The following is a 26,691-nucleotide window of genomic DNA, read 5'->3' as shown; positions in this document are numbered from 1 at the left end:
AAATTAATACATTTAGGGCATAGTCCCGAGCACCTAGTCCATTATTCGGATGATAATGATGATGATGGAGCAGCTTCCCCAACTAAGCCAGGACAGTTCAGAGACGGGCTCTCCCTCTAGACTGTGAGCCCGTTGTGGGGAGGGATTGTCTCTCTTTATTGCTGTATTGTACTTTCCAAGTGCTTAGAACAGTGTTCTGCACACAGAAAGTGCTCAGTAAATACGACTGAATCGGGGTGGGGGGGTCCCAACCCCAGAAGGTGAAGGGGATTAGAAGGTGTGTGTGGGGGGGAGTGCCTAGTACAGTGGTCTGCACACAGAAAGTGCTCAATAAATACATTTGAATGTTGAGTGAAAGGGGGCGTCCCAACCCCAGAAGGTGAGGGGGATTGGAAGTTGGGGAGGGGGAATGTCGGGGAGTGAGGAGGGCTGGGATCTGGATGTGCATGGGGGAATAAATGTTTGAAATTCCATTTTTGAAAAGCTCCTGCGAGAAGAAAGAGGCCCGCCGAAGGGAGGATGGAAGCACCAGAGTGGTGGCTCTTTAATAATAATAATGATGATGGCATTTGTCAAGCACTTACTATGTGCCAGGCACTGTTCTAAGCACTGGAGTAGATACAAGGTAATCAGGTTGTCCCACGTGGGGCTCACAGTCTTCACCCCCGTTTTACAGATGAGGTAACTGAGGCCCAGAGAAGTGAAGCGGTCGCACAGCAGACAAGTGGCGGAGTCGGGATTAGAACCCACATCCTCCGACTCCCGAGCCCGGGATCTTGCCACTAAGCCACGAGTTTGGGGAGGGGGGAGTGTGACTGGGGTGGGGGCACGGCCGAGGCAGCCGGACCAGCAAGCTGGGGCCAGTGGTGCGGTCCGGCCTTCATTGTTGATGCTATTGACGCCTGCCTACATGTTTTGTTTTGTTGTCTGTCTCCCCCTTCTAGACCGTGAGCCCGTTGTTGGGTAGGGACCATCTCTATCTGTTGCCGACTTGTAATAATAATAATAATAATAATGGTATTTGTTAAGCGGTAACTATGTGCAAAGCACTCTTCTAAGCACTGGAGGGGGATACAAGGTGATCAGGTTGTCCCACGTGGGGCTCACAGTCTTCATCCCCATTTTACAGATGAGGTAACTGAGGCATAGAGAAGTTAAGTGGCTTGCCCAAAGTCACACAGCTCACAAGTGGTGGGGGCAGGATTCGAACCCACGACCTCCGACTCCCAAGCCCATGCTCTTTCCACCGAGCCACGGTGCTTCTCTGTAATAATAATAATGACGATGGTTCTCTGTAATAATAATAATGACGATGGTATTGTGAGCCCGTTGTTGGGTAGGGGCCGTCTCTATCTGTTGCCGATTTGTACTTCCCAAGCGCTTAGTCCAGTGCCGTGCACACAGTAAGCGCTCAATAAATACGATTGAATGAATTTGTTAAGCGCTTAAATTATCCTTTCCAAGTGCTTACTCCCAAGCCCATGCTCTTTCCACTGAGCCACGCTGCTTCTCTGTAATAATAATAATGACGATGGTATTGTGAGCCCGTTGTTGGGTAGGGGCCGTCTCTAAATGTTGCCGATTTGTACTTCTCAGGCGCTTAGTCCAGTGCCGTGCACACAGTAAGCGCTCAATAAATACGATTGAATGAATTTGTTAAGCGCTTAAATTATCCTTTCCAAGCGCTTTGTCCAGTGCTGTGCACACAGTAAGCGCTCAGTAAATACGATTGAGTGAATCTTTTAAGCGCTTAAATTATCCTTTCCAAGCGCTCCGTCCAGTGCTGTGTACACAGTAAGCGCTCAATAAATACGATTGAATGAATTTGCTAAGCGCATAAATCATCCTTTCCAACCCCTCCGCCTAGTGCTGTGCACACAGTAAGCGCTCACTAAATACGATTGAATGAATCATTTAAGCGCTTAAATTATCCTTTCCAAGCGCTCCGTCCAGCGCTGTGCATACAGTAAGCGCTCACTAAATACGATTGAATGAATCTTTTAAGCGCTTAAATCATCCTTTCCAAGCGCTCCGCCCAGCGCTGTGCACACAGAAAGCGCTCAATAAATACGATTGAATGAATCTGTTAAGCGCTTAAATCATCCTTTCCAACCGCTCCGCCCGGCGCTGTGCACACAGTAAGCGCTCAGTAAATACGACTGAATGAATTGAAGCGCTTAAATCATCCTTTCCAAGCGCTCCGCCCAGCGCTGTGCACACAGTAAGCGCTCACTAAATACGATTGAATGAATCTTTTAAGCGCTTAAATCATCCTTTCCAAGCGCTCCGTCCAGCGCTGTGCACACAGTAAGCGCTCAATAAATGCGATTGAATGAATTTGTCAAGCGCTTAAATCATCCTTTCCAACCGCTCCTCCCAGCGCTGTGCATACAGTAAGCGCTCACTAAATACGATTGAATGAATCTTTTAAGCGTTTAAATTATCCTTTCCAAGCGCTCCGTCCAGCGCTGTGCACACAGTAAGCGCTCACTAAATACGATTGAATGAATCTTTTAAGCAGCGCTTAAATCATCCTTTCCAAGCGCTCCGCCCAGCGCTGTGCACACAGTAAGCGCTCACTAAATACGATTGAATGAATCTTTTAAGCGCTTAAATCATCCTTTCCAAGCGCTCCGCCCAGCGCTGTGCACACAGTAAGCGCTCCATAAATACGATGGAATGAACGAATGAGTTAGCCTGGGGGCCGGTGGCGTTCCTCCCGTCCCCGGCCGGCGTTTTCCGGAGCTGGGGGTGAGCAGGCCCGGCCCCCGGCCCCGGGCCCCCAGCCCCTCTAATCCCGCCGTGGGCGCCGTCACTCACACACATTCTCGGGGCCTGACTCATCCCGCCTCCCCCCCTGCCCGCACTAATCCCCTCGCCGCTCGCTCATGGTTTGGATTAATGCTCTTGAAGGCTGGAGCTTAAGGAACCCCAAACCCGCCCACACAGGTCTCGACAGGTTACACAAATATTAGTCCGACCATCCCAATAAATCTGTCCCCGAGGCCCGGACCTGCTCCGACTGCGCTTTAGCGCCTGGCCCCGGCCCCGGCCCCGGGGAGAGGCCTGGGACCCGCTGCCGCAGCCGAAGGGAAGGAGGAGGGGACGGGGGTGGGGGGCGTCCGTTCCCCCTCCCGTCCCCCCACCGCCTCTCCCCGTTTGGAGCCGGGAGACTGGACGGGGGTGGGGGGGGGGGGGGGGAAGGAGGGAGCCCTGTGGGCTTCCAAGATTTCCCTTGCAGAGTCTGAAATTGATGGCAGGTGAGACCATAATGAAGATGGATGGGGCCCAGCTTCCTGGCGGATGAGATGCTGAGCAGGCGAGCCCAAGCCCCCGACTGTCTCCTCTCCCTGCCTCCAGCCTCCTCCCCACCCCCTCCATCCATGACCCCCGTCCTCCTTGCCCGCATGGGCACACACACACACACACACACACACACACACACATCCACACCGTGCGCCCACTGTTGGGTAGGGACTGTATATGTTGCCAACTTGTACTTCCCAAGTGCTTAGTACAGTGCTCTGCACACAGTAAGCGCTCAATAAATACGATCGATGATGATGATCCACACCCCCCCCCAACAACAGCAACAACAACTCTACCTCTCCTCTGCCTTGCTCCCCTGACCCCAGTCCCCCTGCCTACTTGTTCTGTTTTGTTGTCTGTCTCCACCTTCTAGACCGTGAGCCCGTTGTTGGGTAGGAACCATCTCTATCTGTTGCCGACTTGTAATAATAATAATGATGGTATTTGTTAAGCGGTTACTATGTGCAAACCACTGGGAGGATACAAGGTGACCACTGACCTCGAAAATGGGCAGACGGCACGGGACTCTGTCCCTCCCTCCTTTTACTGGCCTCTGCTGAGACCCCAATCCAATGAGTCCTTTCTTTCCTCCGCTTCCCCTCCCTCCCCTGCCTTCCCGCTTCCACTTGTCCCTACCTCAGCCAAGGAGGAGATTGACAGAGGAGGAGCCTGGTGTGGAGACTAAGGAGGAAGATGGGTGGAGGCTGGCATGGAGGGTTGGTGAAGCAGTATTCCCCTTGGGTCCTCGGACAATGGGATCGATGGGATTGATCCTGACCTTGCTTAGGGTAAGTGGTCTAGGGCAGGGCTAAACTGTGAGCCCATTGTTGGGAAGGTACCATCTCTATATGTTGCCGACTTGTCCTTCCCAAGCGCTCAGTATGGTGCTCTGCACAAAGTAAGCGCTCAATAAATACGATTGATGATGATGATGATGATGATGATCCCACCCTGGACTCACTGAGGGAGACCTCAGTGAAGAAGAAAACAGGGCTCACTACCCAGGGACTCATTAGCCATCTCAACCCTGACTGCCTGTAGTCAGCTGGGACGTAGAAGTCTCTCTGGTCTGGCTCTGTCCCAGATCCCAGGGAAAGAGCTGCTACTTCCTTTTCCCTTACTCTACACCTCCCTGACCTCCATCTCTTTCCTACCTCCCCCTCCTTGGAAGGGGGCTGTCTTCTCCCTGTCCCTTCCCTTGAACCCCTGCCCCATCCAAGGCACCCTGCACTTTGCACAGCTTATGCCACTTTCCCATAGCTCAGGCTTAGGGGCCCTCCTGGGTCTGGGAAGAAAAGGCCAGCACCAGGACAAATTTTAGAATCATCCTCCGCTCCCTTGCCCCTTCCCCTCCAGCCTTTGCGAATAAACCCCACCAAACACAAATAGAGCAGTGAACAGGCTGTCTGATGCTGGTTTATAAAGATATATATATATATATATATATACACACACACACACACATCTATCTTTCCACAGAATGCAGCAGTATACACAACAAAGAAGCACGTGGGCAGAGCCTCTTCTGGCAGGTCTGACCCCTCCCCACGCACCCACCTGAGTCCAGACTCCAGGCTATTGCACGGGCCCAGCTGGGCCTCAAATGGCCACTCTGGCCCGGCTGCGGAGTTGTAAACTCACAACCCCATTGGGCGGTGTTGGGGCGGGGAAGGAGACCCAACGTCCTCTTGTGCAGCAAACCCATCTCCCCTGCCACTTCTCCCTCGGGTGAGAGCTCCCTTCCCCTTCACTGTGCCCCCAAAAGCCCTTTCTTCCATGTCCCTGAATGAGGCCAGGGAAACGAGGAAGCGAAGAGGAAAAGTGACATCAGGACTCCGGGCTGGGGAGATCCACTTAGTGCATTTTCTTCTCTCTCTGAAGCCAACCAGGCCCCCCTCACGCCTCCCCCGTCACCCTCTGAGTGAGGGCAGGGAGATTTCTCGGACTTGTACGATTCTTCCAACTCCTCCTGGGTGGGAGACGGGGCATCAGACCCGCCTGGGACGATGGAGCCGAGTCCAAGTCCTTAAATAGAAGCTGTGCTGTCTCAGGCCAGGGCTGAGGGGTGAGTGGTGGTCTTCGGAGAGGGTGGGCAGGGCAGGGGGTTTGAGTGAGTGTATATGGTGCGGGTGAGTGCCTCGTGTCGTCGAGTCTGGGGTTTGGGGTGGAGGGGCTGGGGTCATTTCTTCTCCCCTTTCATCCCTCTCCCCGCCCACCAGTGCTCAGGTCTGGTCCAGCCACTCTGCCCTCTTGGGCGCCTTGCAGGTGTGCACATCCACGGTATCCCGGCACTCCTTGCAGCGCACAGCACAGCACCAGTGGAACTTGCACTCACACTGGGTGACCCGGGTGACCCGGGTGGTGTCATAGCCGCGCCCACAGCACATCACCTCACAGCCATCGGTGCCCCGCGATGACTTACTGCATAAGCGTCCTGCCGTGCCTAGGGAGCCTGGAGAGGAGAGGGGAGGGAAGGAAAGAGAGGGCACCAAAAGTCAGGTCATGCCAAGGCCATACTCTCAGCCCTCCCAGCAAGTATACCTCTGTGCACGCTTTGAAAGAAGGGTGGGGTAGCTTTTTCTCTTGGACAAGCCCTTAACTTTTCTGTACCTCAGTTTCCTCATCTATAGAACGGGAATTCAGTACCTGTTTTCCCTCCTACTTAGACTGTGAGCACCATGTGGGACAGGAACTGAGTCAGACATGCCTATCATGTATCTACCCCAGTGCTTGGCCCAGAGTAAAGGCTTACTATGGAGGAATATCATACTATTCCACAAACAAATACCGTAATTATTAAGCCTTTTCAGTATAGGCAACTGTTGCCCCCTCCCCATCTCCCTTCTCCTGGACTGCCGGAGACAGGTCAGGATCTGTCGTGTTCAGAGGCAGCAACATGGACAGAATGACCTCTGGAGTCCCACTAGACTGTAAGAAAAGGGAAAAGGGATTGTGTCTTCTTACCCCCAGGTGCTTAGTACAGTGCTCTGCAAAGAGTAAGTGCTTAATGGATACCACTGGTTGATGGATTGAGTCTGGGATTCAGAGCCACCCCTTGCTCCCCCACTTTGCCAACAGTGCCCATGCCCTCTGCAATCTCCCCTGAGTCAAAGTAGTCGGCGCCTGGCTGAGTTTGGAGATAGCAGCCCCCTCCTCATCACCATCAATGTTATTTATTGAGCGCTTCCTCCATGCAGAGCACTGGACTGAGTACTTAGGAGAGTACAACAGAATTGTTAGACACACTCCCTGACCACAAGGAGAGTACAGGATACAGGGGGACACAGACATTAATATAAATGAATGTATTTATTTTATGGCTAACACCCTCCACTTCACCAGCATCAAAAATCCAGCCTTTCTGTCAACACCCACTCCACCAAGAGCCTCACCGCATTTTGCTTCAGCGAAGAAATTTTGCCGTTGTCTCTGTCCAATCAGACTGCCACACCCACTCGTAAAGGGTGGTGAATTACTTTAGCCTGCAACCCACTTACCTCATTTGGTTGGCCTTCTGGGGGCCAACAGTCAGGAGGGGAGGAGGGACGAGGGGACGATTTGAAAGGTGGAAGAGACTGCACTTCTGTCCACAGTGACTCCTATCTGGCCCCTGGTCCGAACTGCTGAGGGTGGAAGTGTTGCTTCCATTCATTAAAGAACGAGCCTTACACACCCCTGATATGGACTCCCTGTTACGGTTTGGGAGTTCAAGGTGTGAAATTACTGCCTCCCTTCTATGGGCCTCTAGTGCAGTGTCCAGACATGCCCCACCTTCTTTCTTCCTTCCCAGAAAGGCAAAAAGTTAAGTGCAAAGGCCACCAAGAGAAGCAGAGCCTTTCCCCAGACACTGCCCCTCCGTTATGACCCTCTCAGGCTTTTTGGCAGCTTCACCACCACCCTCTCTGTCTTGCGGAGAGGAGAGAGGCCTGGCCTGCTGAGAAGGCCCTACTCCACTCCCAAGCCCTACTCTGGCTTTAGGAAGAACAGTACCAAGAGGCTGATAACCACAGGGTGCAAGATTGCATTTCCTACCTCCACCCCCAAGCTTTGTCCCACAGGCACAGAGAAGAAGATGTGGATGTGGTATGGCAGAGATGCAAGCCATTCCCTTGTAAGCCACCCTGCCCAAACTGGGCCACAGCAGAGAGCCTGGCAAAGAACTGGAGTCTCCTTGGCTGAGGTAGAGCCCAGCATGGTGGATCTGGGGGCCCTCTGGAAGTGAGGCGGTAATGTAGGACTGCTCTGAGTTCAGGTTTCCCACTCTCGGGCCTGAACTGGACCAGGCCAGGTCCTAAATTTTTGCCGAAGGCAGAGGTCATTATTCCCATCCCCCTTGTTTTGCCTTAGGCCCCACTCCCAATTATTCCAGTTAGCTGTTTCCTCCAAGAGGCCTTCCCTGACTAAACCCTCTTTCTTTATAGCAGATTAAAAAAAGAGTCAGTCAATCGTATTTACTGAGCACTTAGCGTGGGAAGAACACTTTACTAAGCGCTCGGGAGAGTACAGTATAACAGACACATTCTCAGCCCACAGCGAGCTTACAGTCTAGAGGAGAGACAGACATTAATAAAAATAAATGAAATTACAGATACGTACATTAAATGCAGTGGGTGTTGGAGGGGGAATGAATCGAGGGAGCAAGTAATTTAATGTACATATCTGTACTTTCATTTATTTTTATTAATGTCTGTCTCTTCTCTAGACTGTAAGCTCGCTGTGGGCTGAGAATGTGTCTGTTATACTGTACTCTCCCGAGCGCTTAGTTAAGTGTTCTTCCCGCTCTAAGGGCTCAGTAAATACGATTGACTGACTGACTCTTTTTTTAATCTGCTATGTCAAGGGCTCCAGGGTCTCCCATTCTTGATCATCCTTAAGGCTTAACCTCAATCCCTCCAACTGCAGTTTGAACCCACTCCCACTGACACTATCCTTGGACAGTGCCAGGCAAAGGCAGTGCCGTGAGAGCCCAGGTGACTCGGGGGAGCAGAGGGTCCTTAGGAAAGTGGTGAGGAAGAGGGGTGCGGGGAGCTGGGGAAGGGATGGGGTGAGTCCCCCTCTGGGCAGCCCCTCCAGCCTGTTTACCTGCCGCCTTGTCCATGACGCAGTAGTCGGGGGAGTTGTCGAAGTAGACGAGGTCAGCGCGGGTGGCACCGCGGTAGTCTTTGTTGGCGGCGGTGAAGTTGGCACCGTCCTGCGTGGCCGTCACCTGCACGGCCCCGTTGTAGCGGCGCCGCAGGTAGTCTCCGGTCTTGCGGAAGTCCGACAGCGCCAGCCAGCAGGTGCGAAGGGTGCAGGAGCCGCTGACCCCATGGCACTTACATTCCAGCTTCAGGAACTTCCGCACGGCCTGGGGCCGGGGGATGGGAGGAGGAAAAGGCAAGGGGCACCGACAGGGCAGGTGAGGGAGCGGCTCAGCTGGGGTGGTAAGGCAAGCCAGGGTCCGATTGGCGCACCTGGGGGTCTGGCCAACAGACAGCCACGGTCACTGGACCATCAGACAGCCATGGTCACTGGGCCCGGCTCTCTCACCTGGGTCACCATTATTCCCCTTCTAGGGCTGTTTCCTCCTTTTCCCCTTTTTCCCTCCCTTGGATTCATTGATTCTTTTAGCCAGACACAGTCCTCAGTGCTCTCGCAGCTACATTCTCCTGTCACTTGAGCTTGAGCCCACCCTTCAGGTGTACACACACAGACATACATATGGGCCCTCCCTCCCACTGGGCATATACACGCAAACATTCATTTGCACCTCCCTGGGCATATAGACTTATGAGTGCACCCTTCCCGTGGGCAGACATGCTCAGGTGTATGTGTGTGCCTTCCCCCCAGGCATACATGTACCAACATATGTATGTGCCCTTCCCCCCAAAGTATATACACAGACATAAGCATGTGTGTTCCCCCCGACAGAGACATGCATGTGTGCCTTTCCCCAGGGCAGACATGCATTCATACATGTAGGTGCCTTCTCCTGAGGCATACATGCAGACATGCATGTGTGCCTTCCCCCCCAAGCATACGCACACAGGCATGTACATATGTCCCCCAGGCAAACGCACACAGACATGTATATGCCTTCCCTTGGGGTATACACATGTGGACATGCATGTGCATTGTTCCCCTGGGTGTACATGCAGACCTGCATTTGTACTTTTCCCCCAGGCATACACACACGGACATACATGTGCACCCTCCCCCGGGCATACATGTATAGGCATGCATATATGGCTTCCCCCATGGCGCACAAGTGCACACAAACACACACACGTGTGTGTGGCCCCTGGCAATCTTGCACAGACATATGTGTGCATCTCACAGCCCATCTAGAGCCCTCCAAGGCATGTCCCCCACTCTCCCTCGCCAGCTCATGCATCTTCCCTGCCTCCGTCTCTCTGTCCCTTCCCGGTGACTGACCGTGCGGCCGCAGCGGTTGTTGTGCAGGTTCATGAGCGCCCGGGCATCCTTCACTCGCTTCTCCTTGGCATCCACGAAGGCCTTGGCGAAGCGGACACCGTAGTTGATGTTGTCGCTGCAGCCGCCCCAGTCAAAGTCCCCACGCTGGTCACGGTGCCGCCCCCGCTTGTAGGGGTCACAGCCGCACACGCTCAGCTCTCCCTGACTGCAGGCGCGCGTGATGGCATGGACCACGCCTGCCGATGAGATGGCGTACACGAAAGCTGCCTCCCGGCTGCCTGGAGACCAGGGGGTCGGGGGTGGGGAGGGAGGGCATGTCAGGGTCCGGGGCCCCACACACCTGGAAGCCCCAACCCTCCCCCCCCCAACTCAAAGGTCTGCCCCGTCCTCTTTGCAGGACCTGGGGACGGCTGGGGGGCTCTGGACTGGGCCAGTTCCACCCCTAAGTCTTGTGCCCGGAGTAGGGCCCAAACGACCTCCCGCCTGGCCTGTATATATGTTTGTACATATTTATTACTCTATTTATTTATTTTACTTGTACATATCCATTCTATTTATTTTATTTTGTTAGTATGTTTGGCTTTGTTCTCTGTCTCCCCCTTTTAGACTGTGAGCCCACTGTGGGGTAGGGACTGTCTCTATATATTGCCAACTTATACTTCCCAAGCGCTTAGTACAGTGCTCTGCACACAGTAAGCGCTCAATAAATACGATTGCTTGATTGATTGACTGATTCTTTTTTTTTCTCCCTCTCCCGCTGCCAGCCTCTTCAGACCTGGCTCCTGCTGGACAGTTCCCGCAGGATGCCGCTCTCAACCCGAGCAGACAGGGCTAGACTCGGGTGGAAGCCTGGGCTGAGGGGGATCCTCCCACAGGAGAGACCCCTTGGCTAGGACGAGTCTGCCTTAGCCCCTGGAGGGGAGCAGCCCCTAGCTTCCCCCCGCACCCCATCATCCTGGGGCTGGTGATTCCGAGGCCGGCCAGGGTGCGTGTTCCCATGCTAAATCAAGGCCAAAAGGCTCTCCAAATATTTATACATCCCCTTTCTGTTTTCCCTGCCTGGCCATTACCATCACGCCAGCCCCAAAGAGACGGAGAGCCAAGCCCCTCCTCCCGCCCTTCAGGGCTGAGGGGGAAACCTAGCTGAGGTTAAACGGGGAGGGGAAGGGGGCGAGGGGAAGAGGTGAAAGGGTTGCAGAGTGGTTGGATGGGAGGGGACTTTCTCTTCTCTCTCCACCCCTAAGGCTAAGAGGGAGGGTTGCAGCCAGTGGGAGACAGAGTGATCCCAGGGAGGGCGAGGGAGGATCCATTCTCAACTTTGCTCTGAGCTAGCCTCGGGCTCAGAGGTTTGTTATTGTTGGGGGAGAGGAGGGCTCGGTTTTTCCAGCTGTGAAATGGGAAAGCCAACCCTGTTACCACCTCTCATCCCAGAATCCAGATGGGAGTGCCGGGGAGGGGAGGGGAGGGGGAGGAGAGTGGGTCAGGGGAGGTCAGGGAGATATGGGAGAGAGGATGGGGGGTGGTGTGGAGGAAGGAAAGAAAGGCAGGGTCCAGGGGAGGAATGGGGGAGAAGAGGAGACAGACAGTTACGTCCTGCCAGGTGTGCAGGAAAGAAGAGAGAGTTAGGGGAAGGGACTCAGGAGACCAGTGGGGCAGAGGGGGCTGGTGGTAAGAGGCATCCTTACTTCTAAGCATGACTCTCCCGAAGACAGTGTGGTCCCGGTCCAGTGTAGTGCAGTTCCATCGGTGGTGGCGGAACTGGTGCTGACACTCGCGGATCCACTCGCGGGCGCCCTCGCCCACGGAACGCATGATGTCAGGGTGGCGCTGGCACAGCTGCCGTTGCTTGCTCACCAGCCCGGGGATGTTGTCGCAGATCACCCGGGCACCCAGCGCCCCGATGTACCTGTGGGTGAGGGGAGAGGAAAGGGGGTCCCAGGGTTAGGCCCACTGGCTCCCATCGGCATACTGGGTTGTGGGGAAGGCAGGGGGGACTGGGGTGAGAAGCTCCCTCCCCTACAAAGCTATAGTGGGGGGAACCCATGGGCTATTCGAGGCCTCAGCCAGGCTCTAGGGATCCAGTCCCCAACAGTGAAGAAGATGAGAGAGAGAGTGGGAGAGGGGCAGCAGAGAGAACCACATTCAGGATGCTTCCTTGGGCCTGTCATTCATTCATTCATTCATTCAATCGTATTTATTGAACACTTACTGTGTGCAGAGCACTGTACTAAGCACTTGGAAAATACAAGTAGGCAATAAATACAGACAATTCCTACCCAACAATTCTGGCCACCCATGGGCCGGGGATTGGTGACAACCCAAGGTTCAGCATGTTCACAGGAAATAAGTAACTTGCACCTGGGGCTTCCCTCTGCTCTGCACCAGTCCACTGGGGAAACCTAGGCTGTGTACTGGGCTTGATCCAGGGGACACCCCATGATAGAAAGCTGGGCTCCATCCTACAGGCAGCTGGACCAAGGAGAGGACTCATACAGGATCAATCAATCAATCGTATTTATTGAGCACTTACTGTGTGCAGAGCACTGTACTAAGCGCTTGGGAAGTACAAGTTGGCAACATATAGAGACAGTCCCTACCCAACAGTGGGCTCACAGTCTAGAAGGGGGATGTGTATACCCACTACACACAAACAGGCTGTGCACATGCTCCTTCCCCATCCTAATGACACACTTCACATACTCACAGGCTATCAGCTCTTTTAATCAAGTAAAAATCACTAGGTGCTAAAACGAGGGAGGCTAGAGAACCATTCCCTTTTTCCTGCTGTCCTCCCCACCCCCCACCCCCAAGCCAATCCAGGTGAGGCTGAGTGGGGATCTGATGGGAGAGTGGGGAGACCACTCACTGCCCTGCCAAAACCCCTGTCTGCTCAGGTCTTGTTTCAGATCCAGCTCTGGCCGTGGGTGGTTGAGCAAAGGGGATGCCTTGGATCCGGATTCCCTGAGTACGTTTCTGGTCCTGGCCTGACCCTTATGGGTGAGAATCCAGGGTCCCAACCCCTGTTAGAAAGAGGAAACCTCGCCTCTCCCTCCTTCTCTGTCATTCCCATCAGCCTGTCCTCATGAGGTCTGGGAAGAGCAGTCCAACTGGGAGAGGGTAAGAGGCCTGGGGAAGGAGAATCCCTGGTTGGGGTTGGGGGAAGAAAGGAAGAGGAACAGAGAGAGAGAGCGAGAGAGAGAGCTTTTTGTTAAGCAAGGTCCCTTTGAGGGATGGATTCTCCACTCAGCCCACCCCCAGTCCAGCCCTGTCACTTTCTGCTGTCTCCATCCATTCATACATTTGGACCCCGACCCCAGAATGCCCAGAATAGCCCTACCCACTCCTTCAACCCCTTTCCTTTTTGGCCTGACCCTTTCTCCACTCATTAGACTTCGTCTTCCTAAGCCACAGAGGCAGGTCCCTGTTTATGATAACCAGCCCAACTCCACAGTGGGGCGTGGGCACCTTCAGCCCCCGCCTGCCCCATCTCCCCAGCCTCAGGTCCCTCTCTCCAGGCTCCCAGTGCTATTCTCTTCCAATTGCCACCCCCTCCCCTGGGTATACCCCTCCCAGGAGCCTGGAAGCCCACCCAGACCCCCACCTCAGTCACATGGGCTTGGCAAGCCTGCCTGATGGAACCGAAGTGCTGGGGCTGGGGGAGAGGGGAAGTGTAAGTCCTCTAGACTGTAAGCTCACTGTGGGCAGAGAACAAATCTGTTTATTGTTGCATTCTCCCAACCACTTAGTACAGTGCTCTACATACAGTAAGAGCTCAATTAATACAATTGAATGAGTGAACTGTCCAAATATCTGGGGGACCCAGAAGTTGGAGAGGTAGATGGGGCCCAGCTCAGGTCAGGGGGCTGGGTTCAAGGGGAAGCAAGGGAGCCTACTGGGAAGCAGCTTGGTCTAGTGGATAGAGCACAGACCTGGGAGTCGGAAGGACCTGGGTTCTAATTCCAGCTCCACCATTTGACTGCTGTGTGAACCTAGACAAGTCCTTTCACTTCTCTGTGCCTCAATTACCTTATCTGTAAAACGGGGATTAAGACTGGGAGTCCCATGCAGGACAAGGACTATATCCAACCCCATTATCTTGTATCTACCCCTGCGCTTAGTACAGTTCCTGGCACATAGTAAAAACTTAACAAATACCACAATTATTGTTATTATTGTTGAGGCTGCGGGGTGTCTGCCTGCTGCGCCCCTCTGCCCCACCCGCCTGGCCTCCTCCCAGCCCCCACCCAGCTCTAGGTCTGTCCTCATCCATTTGGCTGCTGCACCACAGCCTTACATCAAGTATAATCCCAAGCCAGGCTGGGTGGGCGCGCCCAGGCTCTCCAAGGCCCTCTTCTCTCTCCACCCAAACGCTCTCAGCCTTGCACGCTTCCAGGAAGCCCCTGTCTCTGCGGTCACTTTCTGGAGAAAGGTAAGGAGTGGAAATGAAGACCAAGCCTGTCCTCAGAGATGGTAAGGAACCTCCCCTTAGCCCACCTCAAAACCAGTCACAACCCCTACCCCGACACGTCCCTCTCTCCTCCCATCCCCCGTGCTCTCTTCTTGGTCTAGAAGTTTTACCAGACAACAGGCGGCACGGGTGGGAGGGAACAAACCGATCACTTTAAGGCCCTTGCCTGATACCCTCCTTTCTTTCCTTCATTTTTTAATGGTATTTGTTAAGAGCTAAGTGCCAAACACTGTACTAAGCCCTGGGGTAGATACAAGGTAATCAGGTCCCACTTGGGCCTCACAGTCCAAATAGATTGGAGAACAGGTATTGAATCCCTATTTTGCAGATAAGGAACCATATTGAATCCCTAATTTTGCAGATAAGGAAACTAAAACACAGAGAAGTGAAATTACTTGCCCAAGTTCACACAGCAGACACGTGCTGAAGCGAAATTAGAACTCAGATCCTCTGCTCCCAGGACCACGCACTTTCCACTAGGCCATGCTGCTTCTTTCTTCCTTGCAGAAGCATCCAAAGGATAAATGCCTACTTGCCTCACTGGGTCACTTCCTTTGGTGATGTTTCAGATTGCCTGGGCTGAAGGGCACAAAATCCAGCTTTCTCCCTGGTCCCCTTCTAATGTTCCCAAGGTGAAACCCTAGGGCAGGAGAAGGGCCATCTCTAGGGCTCTCACTTCAGAGCCTGGGCAGCCAATCTGAGCTATGACTGAGCCTGATAGCCCTGCCAACAACCAAGTAAGTAGGCCACACAGATTATGAGCACTAGCCCCTAAACCAGGAACCCAAAAGCCACTAGGCAGCAGGCAAGAAAGAACATGAGCATCACTAGAATCAGATTCTGACTGCTTCTTGCTTGGAGTGAGGGTGGACATCCAATTCCCCTACTTCCCTGCCTGGCCCCTCAAAACTGGAATTGGGGAGAGAGAGTGGGAAAACGGGGTCTGCCTCAAAGAGGCGGCCGCTGAACCTTAGGATAGTCCCTGGGGCTCCTTTGCAGGGCTCTAGGCTCTTCACGACATTATGAGTTCTCCAATCTGGGGCACTACTCCCTTCCACTGGGGACTTCAATCTTCAATCCCCTAGGCCCTGCCCTCCCCTAGCCTGTCTGCCGGGCTTCCCTTAGCAAGCCTGAGCCCGCGGGAAGGTCAAGGTAACCAAGAGCAGGCTCTGCTCAGTGGGGAAACTGATCATTCCCTGTCATTTTCAGTTGTGCCTAATCAGTTGTGCTTCTTCTGTGTCTCCCTATCCTTCTTCCCCTGAGCACACACCTCCCCTGGACCAATTTCTCCCCCTCCCCTAACCCCCAGGGGCTCTGTTTCAGACAGGTTACTTTTCTAAGGAACTATGAGTCGCTGAGATGCCTCCTTCTTCAATTCCTGTGCTGAGAGTCAATGATCTCCCCTAGTTCCCCCTTGACTTTCATTCATTTATTCATTCAATAGTATTTATTGAGCACTTACTGTGTACAGAGCACTGTACTAAGTGCTTGGGAAGTAGAAGTTGGCAATATTTAGAGACGGTCCCTACCCAACAACAAGCTCACAGTCTAGAAAGGGGAGACAGACAACAAAACAAAACATGTGGACAGGTGTCGTCAGAACAAATAGAATTAAAGCTAAATAAATAGAATAGTAAATATGTACAAGTAAAATAAATAGAGTAATAAATCTGTACAAACATATTTATAAGTGCTGTGGGGAGGGGAAGGAGGGACTTGACCTCTTAGCTGAACTCTTGAGGATGACAGAAGGGGTGTCACTCCTCCCACTCCCTTATGTGCTCCGCCCCTCCTCTCTCAGGTCACATTCTCTACTTTCTAGCTCGCCGAGGGACCTGGACCCTACCCACCCCAAGGATCCACCTTAGGGCAGGTAGCAGGACAGTGGAGGGCCAGGTTTGGCTGGAAATCTGCCTTACCTCCTAAGACCATAGGTCCCAGCAGCAACCAGGTTAGAGGGCTCCTTCCCAAGGCATTGGACACCACTGACCCCCGTCGCTGGTGCCCCACCAAAAGAAAATCTGATGCCTCTCTTCCATATGGTATCTCCCCCACTGGATTGTAAACTCCTGGAGGGTTGGGATCGTGTCTACCTACTCTGTTGTATTGTACTTTTAATAGTAACAGTAATTACGGTATTTGTTAAGTGCTTACTGTATGCCAGAAGCTGTACTAAGCGCTGGGGTGAATATGAGCAAATTGGGTTGGACACAGTATCTGTCCCACGTGGGGCTCCCAGTCTCGCTCTCCATTTTACAGATGAGGTGACTGAGACCCAGAGAAATGAAGTGACTTGCTCAAGGTCATCCAAAAGACAAATGGCGGAGCCAGGTTTAGAACCCATGACCTTCTGACTTCCAGCTCATGCTCTATCCATTAAGCCATGCTGCTACTTGTCCAGGGCTCTCCACACAGTTAAGTGCTCAATAGATTCCACTGATTGATTGACTGAATGAGGGGGGCCGAGGCAGGCCCCCCTATCAGGACTCTGACCTGGACAGGGCCTTTTCCTGCAGTGAACACTGTGGCCTGGGGCAGGCCCCAGGGCTGGCCCATCAGTGCAGAACATGATTAGTGCCAGTCAGAGGGGAGCCTGTGGAGGTACAGGTTCCTGGAATGGGGATGGATCAAGTTCCAGAAACCTGCCTGCGGCTTGGCTGGGAGGGAAGCTGTGGCCTGGGGTCCTGCAGCCTTTAATAGGATGGTGCAGGGCCGGAAGCGGGGGAGTGGAGTGGGTGCAGAAGGGGAAGAGGGGACAGGAGACCCACCTGCCCCCTAGAAGAGGCTAGAGGAACCCACCCTAGGAGGCCCTCTGGCACCAGAGTGGGCCCTAGATGGCAGAGACACCACCCAAAGGGGCCCTGGACCACAGAGGTGAGGAGCACCCGTGATGTCAGGATCTGCTCTTGGTGTGTGCCCCTCGATGCCATGGCCTAGTGGATAGAACACAGGCCTGAGAGTCAGAAGGACCTGCATTCCAAGTCCACCTCTGCCACTTTTCTGTTGTTTGACCTTGGGCAAATCACTTAACTTCTCTGTGCCTCAGTTCCCTCATCTGTAAAAGGGGATTAAGACTGCAAGATGCACGTGGGCCTAATTATCTCGCATCTACCCCAGTGCCTTTGAACAGTACCTGGCACATGGAAAGCGATTAACAAGTACCATAATTATAATTATTACCACCAACACCTAAATCCCTCCACTCAGCTCTCCCCCTGAGCTGAGATCAGGCTGAAAGCAGCCCACTCAAGGAAGAAACCAGAACAAAATTCCACGCTTCTTTCCTGGAGGCAGAGTGGGGGCTGATAGCGCCCATCTGTTCTGGGTGGTAGGGTGGGAGACTCTGGGGACTGGGCTGTAGCATGAACACAAATACCACCGAGTCAAAGCCACAGGCTCCATCTGTCCATCAGGAAAACTGCTTCCAGGAACAAACCAAACAAACACTCACAGACCCAAACCCACTCCCGCCGCAGCCAGTGAAGCAATCGGGAGCGGTCCTTGACGCACAGCCCGATCCTGGATTAAATAATTGCCACGATTTGTTTAGAGAATGAAACTTGGAGTTCACAACTCCGAGAACATTCCCCTCGGACTGCGAGTCGGCAGCCCCCCTTTCCCCCGTGACTGTCTGGCTCCGTCCAGGAATACTGATTCAGAAAAGGGATTCCCCAGAAGCTCCCAGGCTTGGAGTTGGGGCCCTAAGGAAATTAGTGAGGACATTTAACAAGACAATGTCCTGCCATGGACCAATTCTAGGACGGATACATGGGAAAGAAGGCATTGCAGGAAGTTCTTCCTGGTGTCTAACTGAAATCCCTCCTGCTGTGGTTTTATCCATTTTTTAATCCATTTTTCTAGCTTTGTCCTCAGTGGAGAGGGAGAACAGCTGGCCTCGGGGCTCTTGGTAAAATCCCATCCTAGATGTAGAGACAATGATTCAATCCTCCCCCACTGCTAGCCTTATGTGCCCCATGCTGAGCATGTCTTCCCTCATTCCAGCTGACCTCTGGCCTGGAATGGTCCCTCGCAGCCCTCCCTTGCTTGGGTAATTCCCAGTTCTCTCTCCCTACCTAATCGCTTAAGACAGGCATCTCCCCGCCCTGGTCTCTGGATACCCCGGCTGGGCCCCGCCCCGGTACTGTCCCTGAGGGTCCCCAGCCTCTCCCTCTGCTCTCTCCCACACTTCCAGAGACTTCCCAGGTCTCATGACGGTCCTCAGCCCAAGCCATGGGTGGGGTAAGAGAAGGCCTGAACTTTACTTGGGAAAACCTCTGCCCCCCAAATCACAGTCAGGGAGGCCCAGCAGAAAGGGCACTATCCTCTAAGTCCACAAGGATCCCAATGTAAGAGCAGAGAGAAGAGTCTAGGTCATAACCTGGGGTGATGGAGGGCTGTGAGTCAACAGCATTGAGCCGGGGGAGGCAGACCTGGGCCCAGGTAGCCCCATCCAGCAGCTAGCAAGCACACATGTCTGCTGTGTGATCTTGGGCAAGTCACTTAACTTCTCTGTGCCTCAGTTACCTCATCTGGAAAATGGGGATTAAGACTGTGAACCCCACATGGGACAACCTGATCACCCTGTATCCTCCCCAGCGCTTAGAACAGTGCTTTGCACCTAGTAAGCGCTTAACAAATGCCAATTATTATTATTATCCGGGATGGGGCGGGGTGGGCAGGAGGAGCATGGATTCATTCATTCATTCATTCAATCGTATTTATTGAGCGCTTACTGTGTGCAGAGCACTGTACTAAGCACTTGGGAAGTACAAGTTGGCAACATATAGAGACGGTCCCTACCCAGTAGTGGGCTCACAGTCTAGAAAGGGGAGACAGAGAACAAAACAAAACATATTAACAAAATAAAATAAATAGAATAAATATGTACAAATAAAATAGAGTAATAAATACGTACAAACATATATACATTTATACAGGTGCTGTGGGGAGGGGTAGGAGGTAAGGCGGGGGGTGGAGAGGAGGAGGAGGGGGAGAGGAAGGAGGGGGATCAGTCTGGGAAGGCCTCCTGGAGGAGGTGAGCTCTCAGTAGGGCCTTGAAGGGAGGAAGAGAGCTAGCCTGGTGGATGGATTCCCAAGAGCCATCACCCTGCCACGGGGGTGCCCATGAGAGGGTCTCTGCAGCTAGGGATTTGAGATCTTTGCCTAGTGCTAGAGGCACTTTTCAGGGTCTTTCACACTCCCTGCCACTTCACTCTCCAGAGAGGAGGAACTTGGCCATAGGCAGCCCCTGAAGTCTCACCATTTTCATCTAAGCTGCCTTCTCTCAGTGTCCCTGGGGCTGACAGAGCAGACTGACTCAAAGAGAATCGATCAGGAGTATCTACTGAGCTCCTGCCTTGTGCAGAGCAACATGCTAAATGCTTGGGAGAGTACGATAGAGTTAATAGGCCTGATCCCTGCCCGTTGATTCCCCCAGCATCCTGCCTGCTTCATCCTCTTCTGTCCAGGTCCCCAAGCCTATTACCTTTCTGGAGCCTAGTTAGGGGTTGGGAAGAAGACCTCAAAGATCATCTTACCCTTCCGTGTCGACTCTCCAAGACATGCAGCTCACACTACCCAGAACCCAAAGGGTTCTCCAGCTGCCTAGTTTCCAGGGGCATCGGAGCCCTCCCTGGTAAGACTGAGGAGATGGATAACTGAGGGGAGGATTCAGGAAGCTGTTGCCAGGGAGACCAGGGACACAGCCACTCTGCACCCGCTCTTTCCTGCAGGAACAAACCTCACTCCCCATTGTCCGGGAGCACCATTCGCTTCCTTTGCTTCTCCACGAGAGTGCCTCTCTCAGCTTGAGCACGCCTGTCTCTCCCCCCCACCCAAACCCCACCGCCAAATTACATCTCCACACGTGATTCTCCCAGACTCTTAATACAAAACACGTGTGGGGAGGGAGTGGGGTGAGGGCGGCTGGAGTCACAATGGATTTCCAGGCCTTTGCCTACTTCCCCACGTCCTGGAAAGAGTGGAAACCTCTGACTGGGGGCTATGTTAACCTCCGGGCCCTTTTGACATCTGTGAGAAGTGGCACCAGCAGCGAATTCAGCCCCTTTCTCAAGCCAGGCTGATCTCCCCCGATCTCGGGGGTTTAAATGTGGGGGTGCTCCTGGACCACCTCTGTCACCCTAGCTGATTAATCACTCTCTCTGGCTGTGTGGATGGCTGGGCAGGGCCTTGTGACGTGAGGTGTAGGTCTAATGACTTGCAGGGCCAGAACTTGGGTGGAGGGCGGGGGGAGGCTCTCCAGTACTGAGCCTCAGTCCTTTCTCCTACTCTGGGGGAAGAACTAAGGGAAAGGACGATCCCTTAGTGGATCCAGCCCCCCGCCCAGGCTCCAGAGGTTAAACAACAGCAGTGTTGAACAGTTCACTCTGGAGTTTTTTTTTTAAAGCGTTTCCCTCTTGTCTGCTGTGCGATCTTGGCCAAATCAGTTCACTTTTCTGCACCTCAGATCCCTCATCTTCATTCTCCTTCCTTCTTAGACTAAAGGGCAGGGACTATGTCCAATCTGTTTATGGCCTATCAACCCAGCACTTAGTACAGTGCATTGCACAAAGGGCTTAATTTCCACAAGTTTGATTATGACTATTTTTCCTCTCCCTCTCCTTTCCTTCCTTCAGAAATGTTTCCAGCCAGATGTAAGATACCAACCTGTGCCTCTCCCTACATCTCCTCCAGCCCAACTCCTCCCTCTTTGAGCCCACGCAGATAAAAAGTATAGGAAAGGGTTTTGGAAAGAGGAAAACAGAGGAAGTACTTGCTTTTTATTTGGTGGGGGGGAGGGAGGGGTCGGCGGGGGGGGAGTTTGGCAGGGGGGAGAAAGCAATCTCAAAATGATCTTGGGCTCTGTCGAGGGAGCTTCCCTCCCCCCACCTTCTCCGGCCAAGAGTCAGTGTCAACAACCAGAGGGGAGGGGGGAGAGAGGGAGAGTGGGAGAGCGCAGAGGTCAGCTCCAACTCTCGAACCCAAGTCCCAGAGATATGTTTGAGGAGGTGGGATGCTGGGGCTGCGAGTGCGGGATAAGATCTTGCCGAGAACTGCGGGAGGGGATGATTGGGGACACCAAAGGCCGACCCCGGCCCAGCTCACAAAGAGAGAAGAGTGTGAGAGTCCCCCTAAAGGGAGAAGCCTGTGGAGACCTCCTCAAAAACATAACACTGAAAATCAGCGTGAAGCCCCCAGAGGCTTCTCAAGGACTGGAGCCCTGAGCGCGGTGGGGGCAGCCTCGAATGGGGTCCCCCCTCCCCGCAAATGGTGTACAAGGGGAGAAGCTTTCTCTTTCTGTCAGAGAACAAAGCCGTTTAAGGTCTTGCGGGGGCAGACACCCCAAAACTCTCTTCCTCGCCTCTCTTTCCCTCCCTCCCACTCCAGTCTCCAAAACCAAATAGAAAGGGAGAATTGAGGCGATTATCCGGATCGTTGAAACGCAAGTAGGCGTTGGGGCTCATCATCCCATTCTCCTCACTGCAAGTGGAGGCCCGGTCATAGAGGCTGCCGGGCTATTCCGGGGCGCTTGGACCCTCTTAGGCCGGGTTTCGGGGGGTTGGGGGAAAGCTGAACTGCCCTTCCTCCTCCTCCCCCTCTTTCTCCTTCTCCAGCCCGAGGGCAGACCCGCCCCGGGGCGGAGGGAGGCTCGGCCGGCCCGGAGCCGTGTACGAAGATGGGGCGGTGGGTTCTGAGTTGGTCAGCACCCCCAGCGCCCTCTCCCCAGCCGCACGGGGGAAGGGCTGCGGAGGCGGCCTTGTCGTCGTCCCCCCCCCCGGGCTCCAAGACCCCGGTCTAGCTCGGAGCCCCCCGGGGAGCAGGAGCAGGAGGAGGAGGAGGAGCTGCTTCCCCGGCTCCCGCCTCGCCCCGGGTACAGCCCCCGCTCACCAATCCCTGCCCTCCCCTACGATGGGGAACATTGGCCCCGGGGGACACCGGCTAGGCGCCCGGGGGACACCGGTCAGGCACACGGAGGACACCGGCTAGGCGCCCGGGGGACACCGGTCAGGCACACGGAGGACACCGGCTAGGCGCCCGGGGGACACCGGTCAGGCACACGGAGGACATCGGCTAGGCGCACGGGGGACACCGGTCAGGCACACGGGAGACACCGGCTAGGCGCACGGGGGACACCGGTCAGGAGCACGGGGGAAACCGGTCAGGCACACGGGGGACACCGGCTAAGCGCACGGGGGACACCGGCTAGGCGCACGGGGGACACCGGTCAGGCGCACGGGGGACACCGGTCAGGCGCACGGGGTACACCGGCTAGGCGCACGGGGGACGCCGGCTAGGAGCACGGGGGACACCGGTCAGGCGCACGGGGGACACCGGCTAGGCGCACGGGGGACACCGGTCAGGCACACGGAGGACACCGGCTAGGCGCACGGGGGACACCGGTCAGGCACACGGAGGACACCGGCTAGGCGCACGGGGGACACCGGTCAGGCACACGGAGGACACCGGCTAGGCGCACGGGGGACACCGGTCAGGCACACGGAGGACACCGGCTAGGCGCACGGGGGACACCGGTCAGGAGCATGGGGGACACCGGTCAGGCGCACGGGGTCACCGGTCAGACACACGGGGGACACCGGTCAGACACAAGGGGGACACCGGCTAAGCGCACGGGGTCACCGGTCAGGCACACGGGGGACACCGGTCAGGCACACGGGGGACACCTTTTAGGTGCACGGGGGACACCGGTCAGACACACGGGGGACACCTTTTAGGCGCACGGGGGACACCGGTCAGGTGCACGGGGGACACTGGTTAAGCGCACGGGGGACACTGGCTAGGTGCACGAGGGACACCTTTTAGGCGCACGGGGGACACCTTTTAGGCGCACGGGGATCACCTTTTAGGCGCACGGGGGACACCAGGTAGCCGCACGGGGGACACCGACTAGGCGCACGGGGGACACCGGTTAGGTACGCGGGGAATAGCCGGCCAGGGCCCCGGGGGATACCGGTCAGGCATATGGGGGACACCGGCCAGGCGCACGGGGGACACCGGCCAGGCGCCAGAGGGACAGCCGGCCAGGAACCCGGGGAACACCACCGGACGGGGCGGGGCACGGGGGACAGCCGGCCGGGGGCACGGGGGGCTCCGTCCCAAGCCCCGTGGGGAGGGCAGTGCCCCTGTGTCCCGGGGCGGGGGCGGGGCACTCACCACCAGGACGAGTCCACGCGGGGCGGCAACGGGAGCAGGAGGAGGAAGAGGAGGAGGAGGAGGCAGGTGAGGCGGCCCAGGCAGCCGGGCTCCGCGGGGGGCCGGGCGGCGGGGACGGCTGGGTCCGCGCTGCCCGGACTCCGCATAGCTCCGGGGGCTGGCCGGGGACGGGCCCGACGCGCGGCCCGGGACGGGAGCGGGGCGGGGGGCTGCGGGATGCTGGGGGGCTGCTGGGGGGCTGCTGGGGGGCGGGGGGAGGAGCCGCCCGGCCCGGGGGCGCCTAGGCGGGCCCGGCCGCCCCCCCCTCGGGGGTCCATGCGGGGCCCGGGCTCCGGCCACGGAGCGCGCTGTCGGAGGGCGCGCTGTCCGAGGCAAGCCGGGCTCGAAGGCCGAGGGCTCAGGGGGCGGGGGGTGATGCCCGGCGCCGGAGCCGGGGCCACGGGGGAGCCAGGGGACCGGGGGGTGATGCCCGAGGCCGGGGCGACGGGGGGGCCAGGGGACCGGGGGGTGATGCCCGGGGCCGGAGCCGGGGCGACGGGGGGGCTAGGGGACCGGGGGGTGATGCCCGGGGCCGGAGCGACGGGGGGGCCAGGGGACCAGGGGGTGATGCCCAGGGCCGGAGCCGGGGCTCGGGAGGTGCCAGGCGTCCGGAGGTGGTGCCCGGGGCCGGAGCCGGGGCTCGGGAGGTGCCAGGCGTCCGAAGGTGATGCCCGGGGCCGGATCCGGGGCTCGGGAAGTGCCAGGCGTCGAGGAGGGATTCCCGGGGCCAGGGGTCGAGGAGCGATGCCCGGGGCTGGATCCGGGGCTCGGGAAGTGCCAGGCGTCCGGAGGTGATGCCCGGGGCCGGATCCGGAGCTCCGGAGGTGCCAGGGATCGAGGAGTGATGCCCGGGGCTGGATCCGGGGCTGGGGAAGTGCCAGGCGTCGGGGGGTGATGCCCGGGGCTGGATCCGGGGCTCCGGAGGTGCCAGGGCTCGGGGCGTGATGCCCGGGGCCTGGGGCGCGGCAGGAGCCGGGCTGGGCCTCCCGTCCCCCGCACCTGCTCCAGCGGGCCGGGAGGGACGGGATGGGACGGGATGGGATGGGATGGGATGGGATGGGATGGGATGGGATGGGACGGGACGGTCCCGGAGGGCGCAGCGCACAGCGCCGCGGCGCCCCTGGGTCCTAGCGTCCTTCCCGCGGACCCAGGCGTCCGACGCGGGGAGGGGCCGGGCCGGGGGGCGCCTCTCCGCCACTCCCCTCGAGGAAGCCCCAAGGCACACGGCCTCGCTTCGTGCCCTGCCCTCTCCGAGCCTCAGTTTCCTCCTCCCTTAAACGGGCAGTCACCCTCTCTCCTTTGATGATGATGCTACTTGTTAAGAGCCTACCGTGTGCCAAGCGCCGTTCTAAGCGCTGGGCGAGGTACAAGGTCATCAGGTTGCCCCACGTGGGGCTCACGGTCTTCATCCCCATTTGACGGATGAGGGAACGGAGGCCCAGAGAAGTGAAGCGACTGGCCCGAAGTCACACAGCTGACAAGCGTGGTTCAGTGGAAAGAGCACGGGCTTGGGAGTCAGAGGTCATGGGTTCTAATCCTTGTCTGCCACTTGTCAGTTGCGTGACTTTGAGCAAGTCACTTCGAGTGACTTGCCCGAGTGACTATTACTCTATTTATTTTATTTGTACATATTTATTCTATTTATTTTGTTAATATGTTTTGTTTTGTTCTCTGTCTCCCCCTTCTAGACTGTGAGCCCACTGTTGAGTAGGGACTGTCTCTCTCTGTTGCCAACTTGTACTTCCCAAGCGCTTAGTACAGTGCGCTCAATAAATACGATTGAATGAATGAATGAATGAACTTAACTTCTCTGTGCCTCAGTGACCTCATCCGTAAAATGGGGATGAAGACTGTGAGCCCCACGTGGGACAACCATCTGTGAAATGGGGCTGAAGACTGTGAGCCCCACGTGGGACAACCTGATCACCTTGTATCCTCCCCAGCGCTTAGAACAGTGCTTGGCACATAGTAAGCGCTTAACAAATGCTATTATTATTAAGTGGCAGAGTCGGGATTAGAACCCACGACCTCCGACTCCCAAATCCGGGCTCTTATCACTATGGCAGGCTACATTTTATGGGTTTTGGTGAACCAGCTCTCTGCCTTGCGCGCAAGATGGCAACTTTTGGCCATTTCCCCAAAGGATGGAGTTCAGCCCCGAGAACCGGGACTGCCCCCCGATCTCCCCTGTCCCCAAGAGGGGTCCGGTTCTTCGGCCCATTTGAACCCCGGTCCCTCCCGGGGTTTGGGTTGGGCCTGGGAGCCGCACAAGGCTCCAAACCCCTTGTCACTGCACCCCTCCCTCAGCACCCCACGAGCTGAGCCAGGGCCAGCCAAAGACACTCCATTGAGAAGCAGCGTGGTTTAGTGGAAAGAGCCCGGGCTTGGGAGTCGGAGGCCGTGGGTTCTAATAATAATAATAATGATGGTATGTGTTAAGCGCTTACTATGCGCGAAGCACTGTTCTAAGCGCTGGGGGGGGATACAAGGTGTCCCACGTGGGGCTCACGGTCTTAATCCCCATTTTACAGATGAGGGAACTGAGGCTCAGAGAACTGACTTTGCCCAAAGTCACACAGCTGACACGTGGCGGAGGCGGGATTAGAACCCATGACCTCTGGCTCCCAAGCCCGGGCTCTTTCCACAGTCCCGACTCCGCCACGTGTCAGCTGTGTGACTTTGGGCAGGTCGTTTAACTTCTCTGGGCCTCAATTACCTCATCGGTAAAATGGGGAGTAAGACTGTAAGCCCCACCTGGGACAACCTGATAGCTTGTATCTCCCCCAGTGCTTAGAACAGTGCTTGGCAAATAGTAAGCGCATAACAAATACTATTATTATTATTATTATTATTATTATTATGCCTGTGCCTCCGGCCTCCGAGGGCACATGTGTCCAGGGGCTGCAGCATCGCAGGGGACGGGGCAGCGGGGTCTCTGCCAGGCCCGGGTCTCCCCCTCGTCTCTTTCTTCGGCTCCCCCAGGCCCTCACCCAGTTTCCGCGCTTACAACAGTGTTCGGCACACAGTAAGTGCTTAATAAATGCCATCATTATTATTATTCCTTCTCTTCCCGCTCCCTCCCCCCGGGCGGAGCTGCCTGAGTGTGAATGAATTAAAAACAGCCGGACGGCCCTTTCCGGATCAGAGGCGGCTGGTTTGGGTTCTTCCTCCTGGTCATGGTATTTATTGAGCGCCTACTGACGACAGTGTGCTGGACTAAAGCGCTTGGGAAGCAGCGTGGCTTAAGGGAAAGAGCACGGGCTCGGGAGTCAGAGGGTGTGGGTTCTAAT

At 55.8% G+C, this 26,691-nt stretch overlaps 1 protein-coding gene across 3 annotated transcripts; it reads right to left on the bottom strand.

Moving 5' to 3' along the window:
* Positions 1 to 4,773: 4,773 nt before the first annotated feature.
* Positions 4,774 to 23,490, bottom strand: WNT2B (Wnt family member 2B). 3 transcript variants are annotated; one of them, XM_038749838.1, is made up of 5 exons: positions 23,363 to 23,490; positions 11,409 to 11,629; positions 9,724 to 10,001; positions 8,392 to 8,656; positions 4,774 to 5,761 (listed from the first exon to the last, which is right to left on the bottom strand). In XM_038749838.1, the coding sequence occupies exons 2-5, from the start codon at positions 11,533 to 11,535 to the stop codon at positions 5,532 to 5,534; spliced, it is 900 nt and encodes a 299-aa protein (XP_038605766.1). In that variant the 5' UTR covers positions 11,536 to 11,629; positions 23,363 to 23,490; the 3' UTR covers positions 4,774 to 5,531. The 3 variants fall into 3 exon arrangements, with proteins under 3 accessions (XP_038605766.1, XP_038605763.1, XP_038605765.1); XM_038749835.1 differs by lacking the exon at positions 23,363 to 23,490 and adding an exon at positions 19,729 to 19,789; XM_038749837.1 differs by lacking the exon at positions 23,363 to 23,490 and adding an exon at positions 19,729 to 19,789 and having other exon boundaries at positions 9,724 to 9,959.
* Between the last annotated feature and the right edge of the window lie 3,201 nt (positions 23,491 to 26,691).

This window comes from Tachyglossus aculeatus, chromosome 7 (genome assembly GCF_015852505.1).
Source record: "Tachyglossus aculeatus isolate mTacAcu1 chromosome 7, mTacAcu1.pri, whole genome shotgun sequence".
Lineage (NCBI taxonomy): Eukaryota > Metazoa > Chordata > Mammalia > Monotremata > Tachyglossidae > Tachyglossus > Tachyglossus aculeatus.
This window is presented reverse-complemented; position numbering and strand designations above follow the sequence as displayed.

Coding starts and splice junctions, on each gene's coding strand:
- WNT2B (XM_038749835.1), bottom strand. CDS start 19,754: ATGTCTTGGAGAGTCGACACGGAAGG. Junction 11,630..19,728: donor TGGAGAGTCGACACGGAAGG/GTAAGATGATCT, acceptor CCTCACCCACAG/GTACATCGGGGCGCTGGGTG. Junction 10,002..11,408: donor CGGGAGAGTCATGCTTAGAA/GTAAGGATGCCT, acceptor CCTGGTCTCCAG/GCAGCCGGGAGGCAGCTTTC.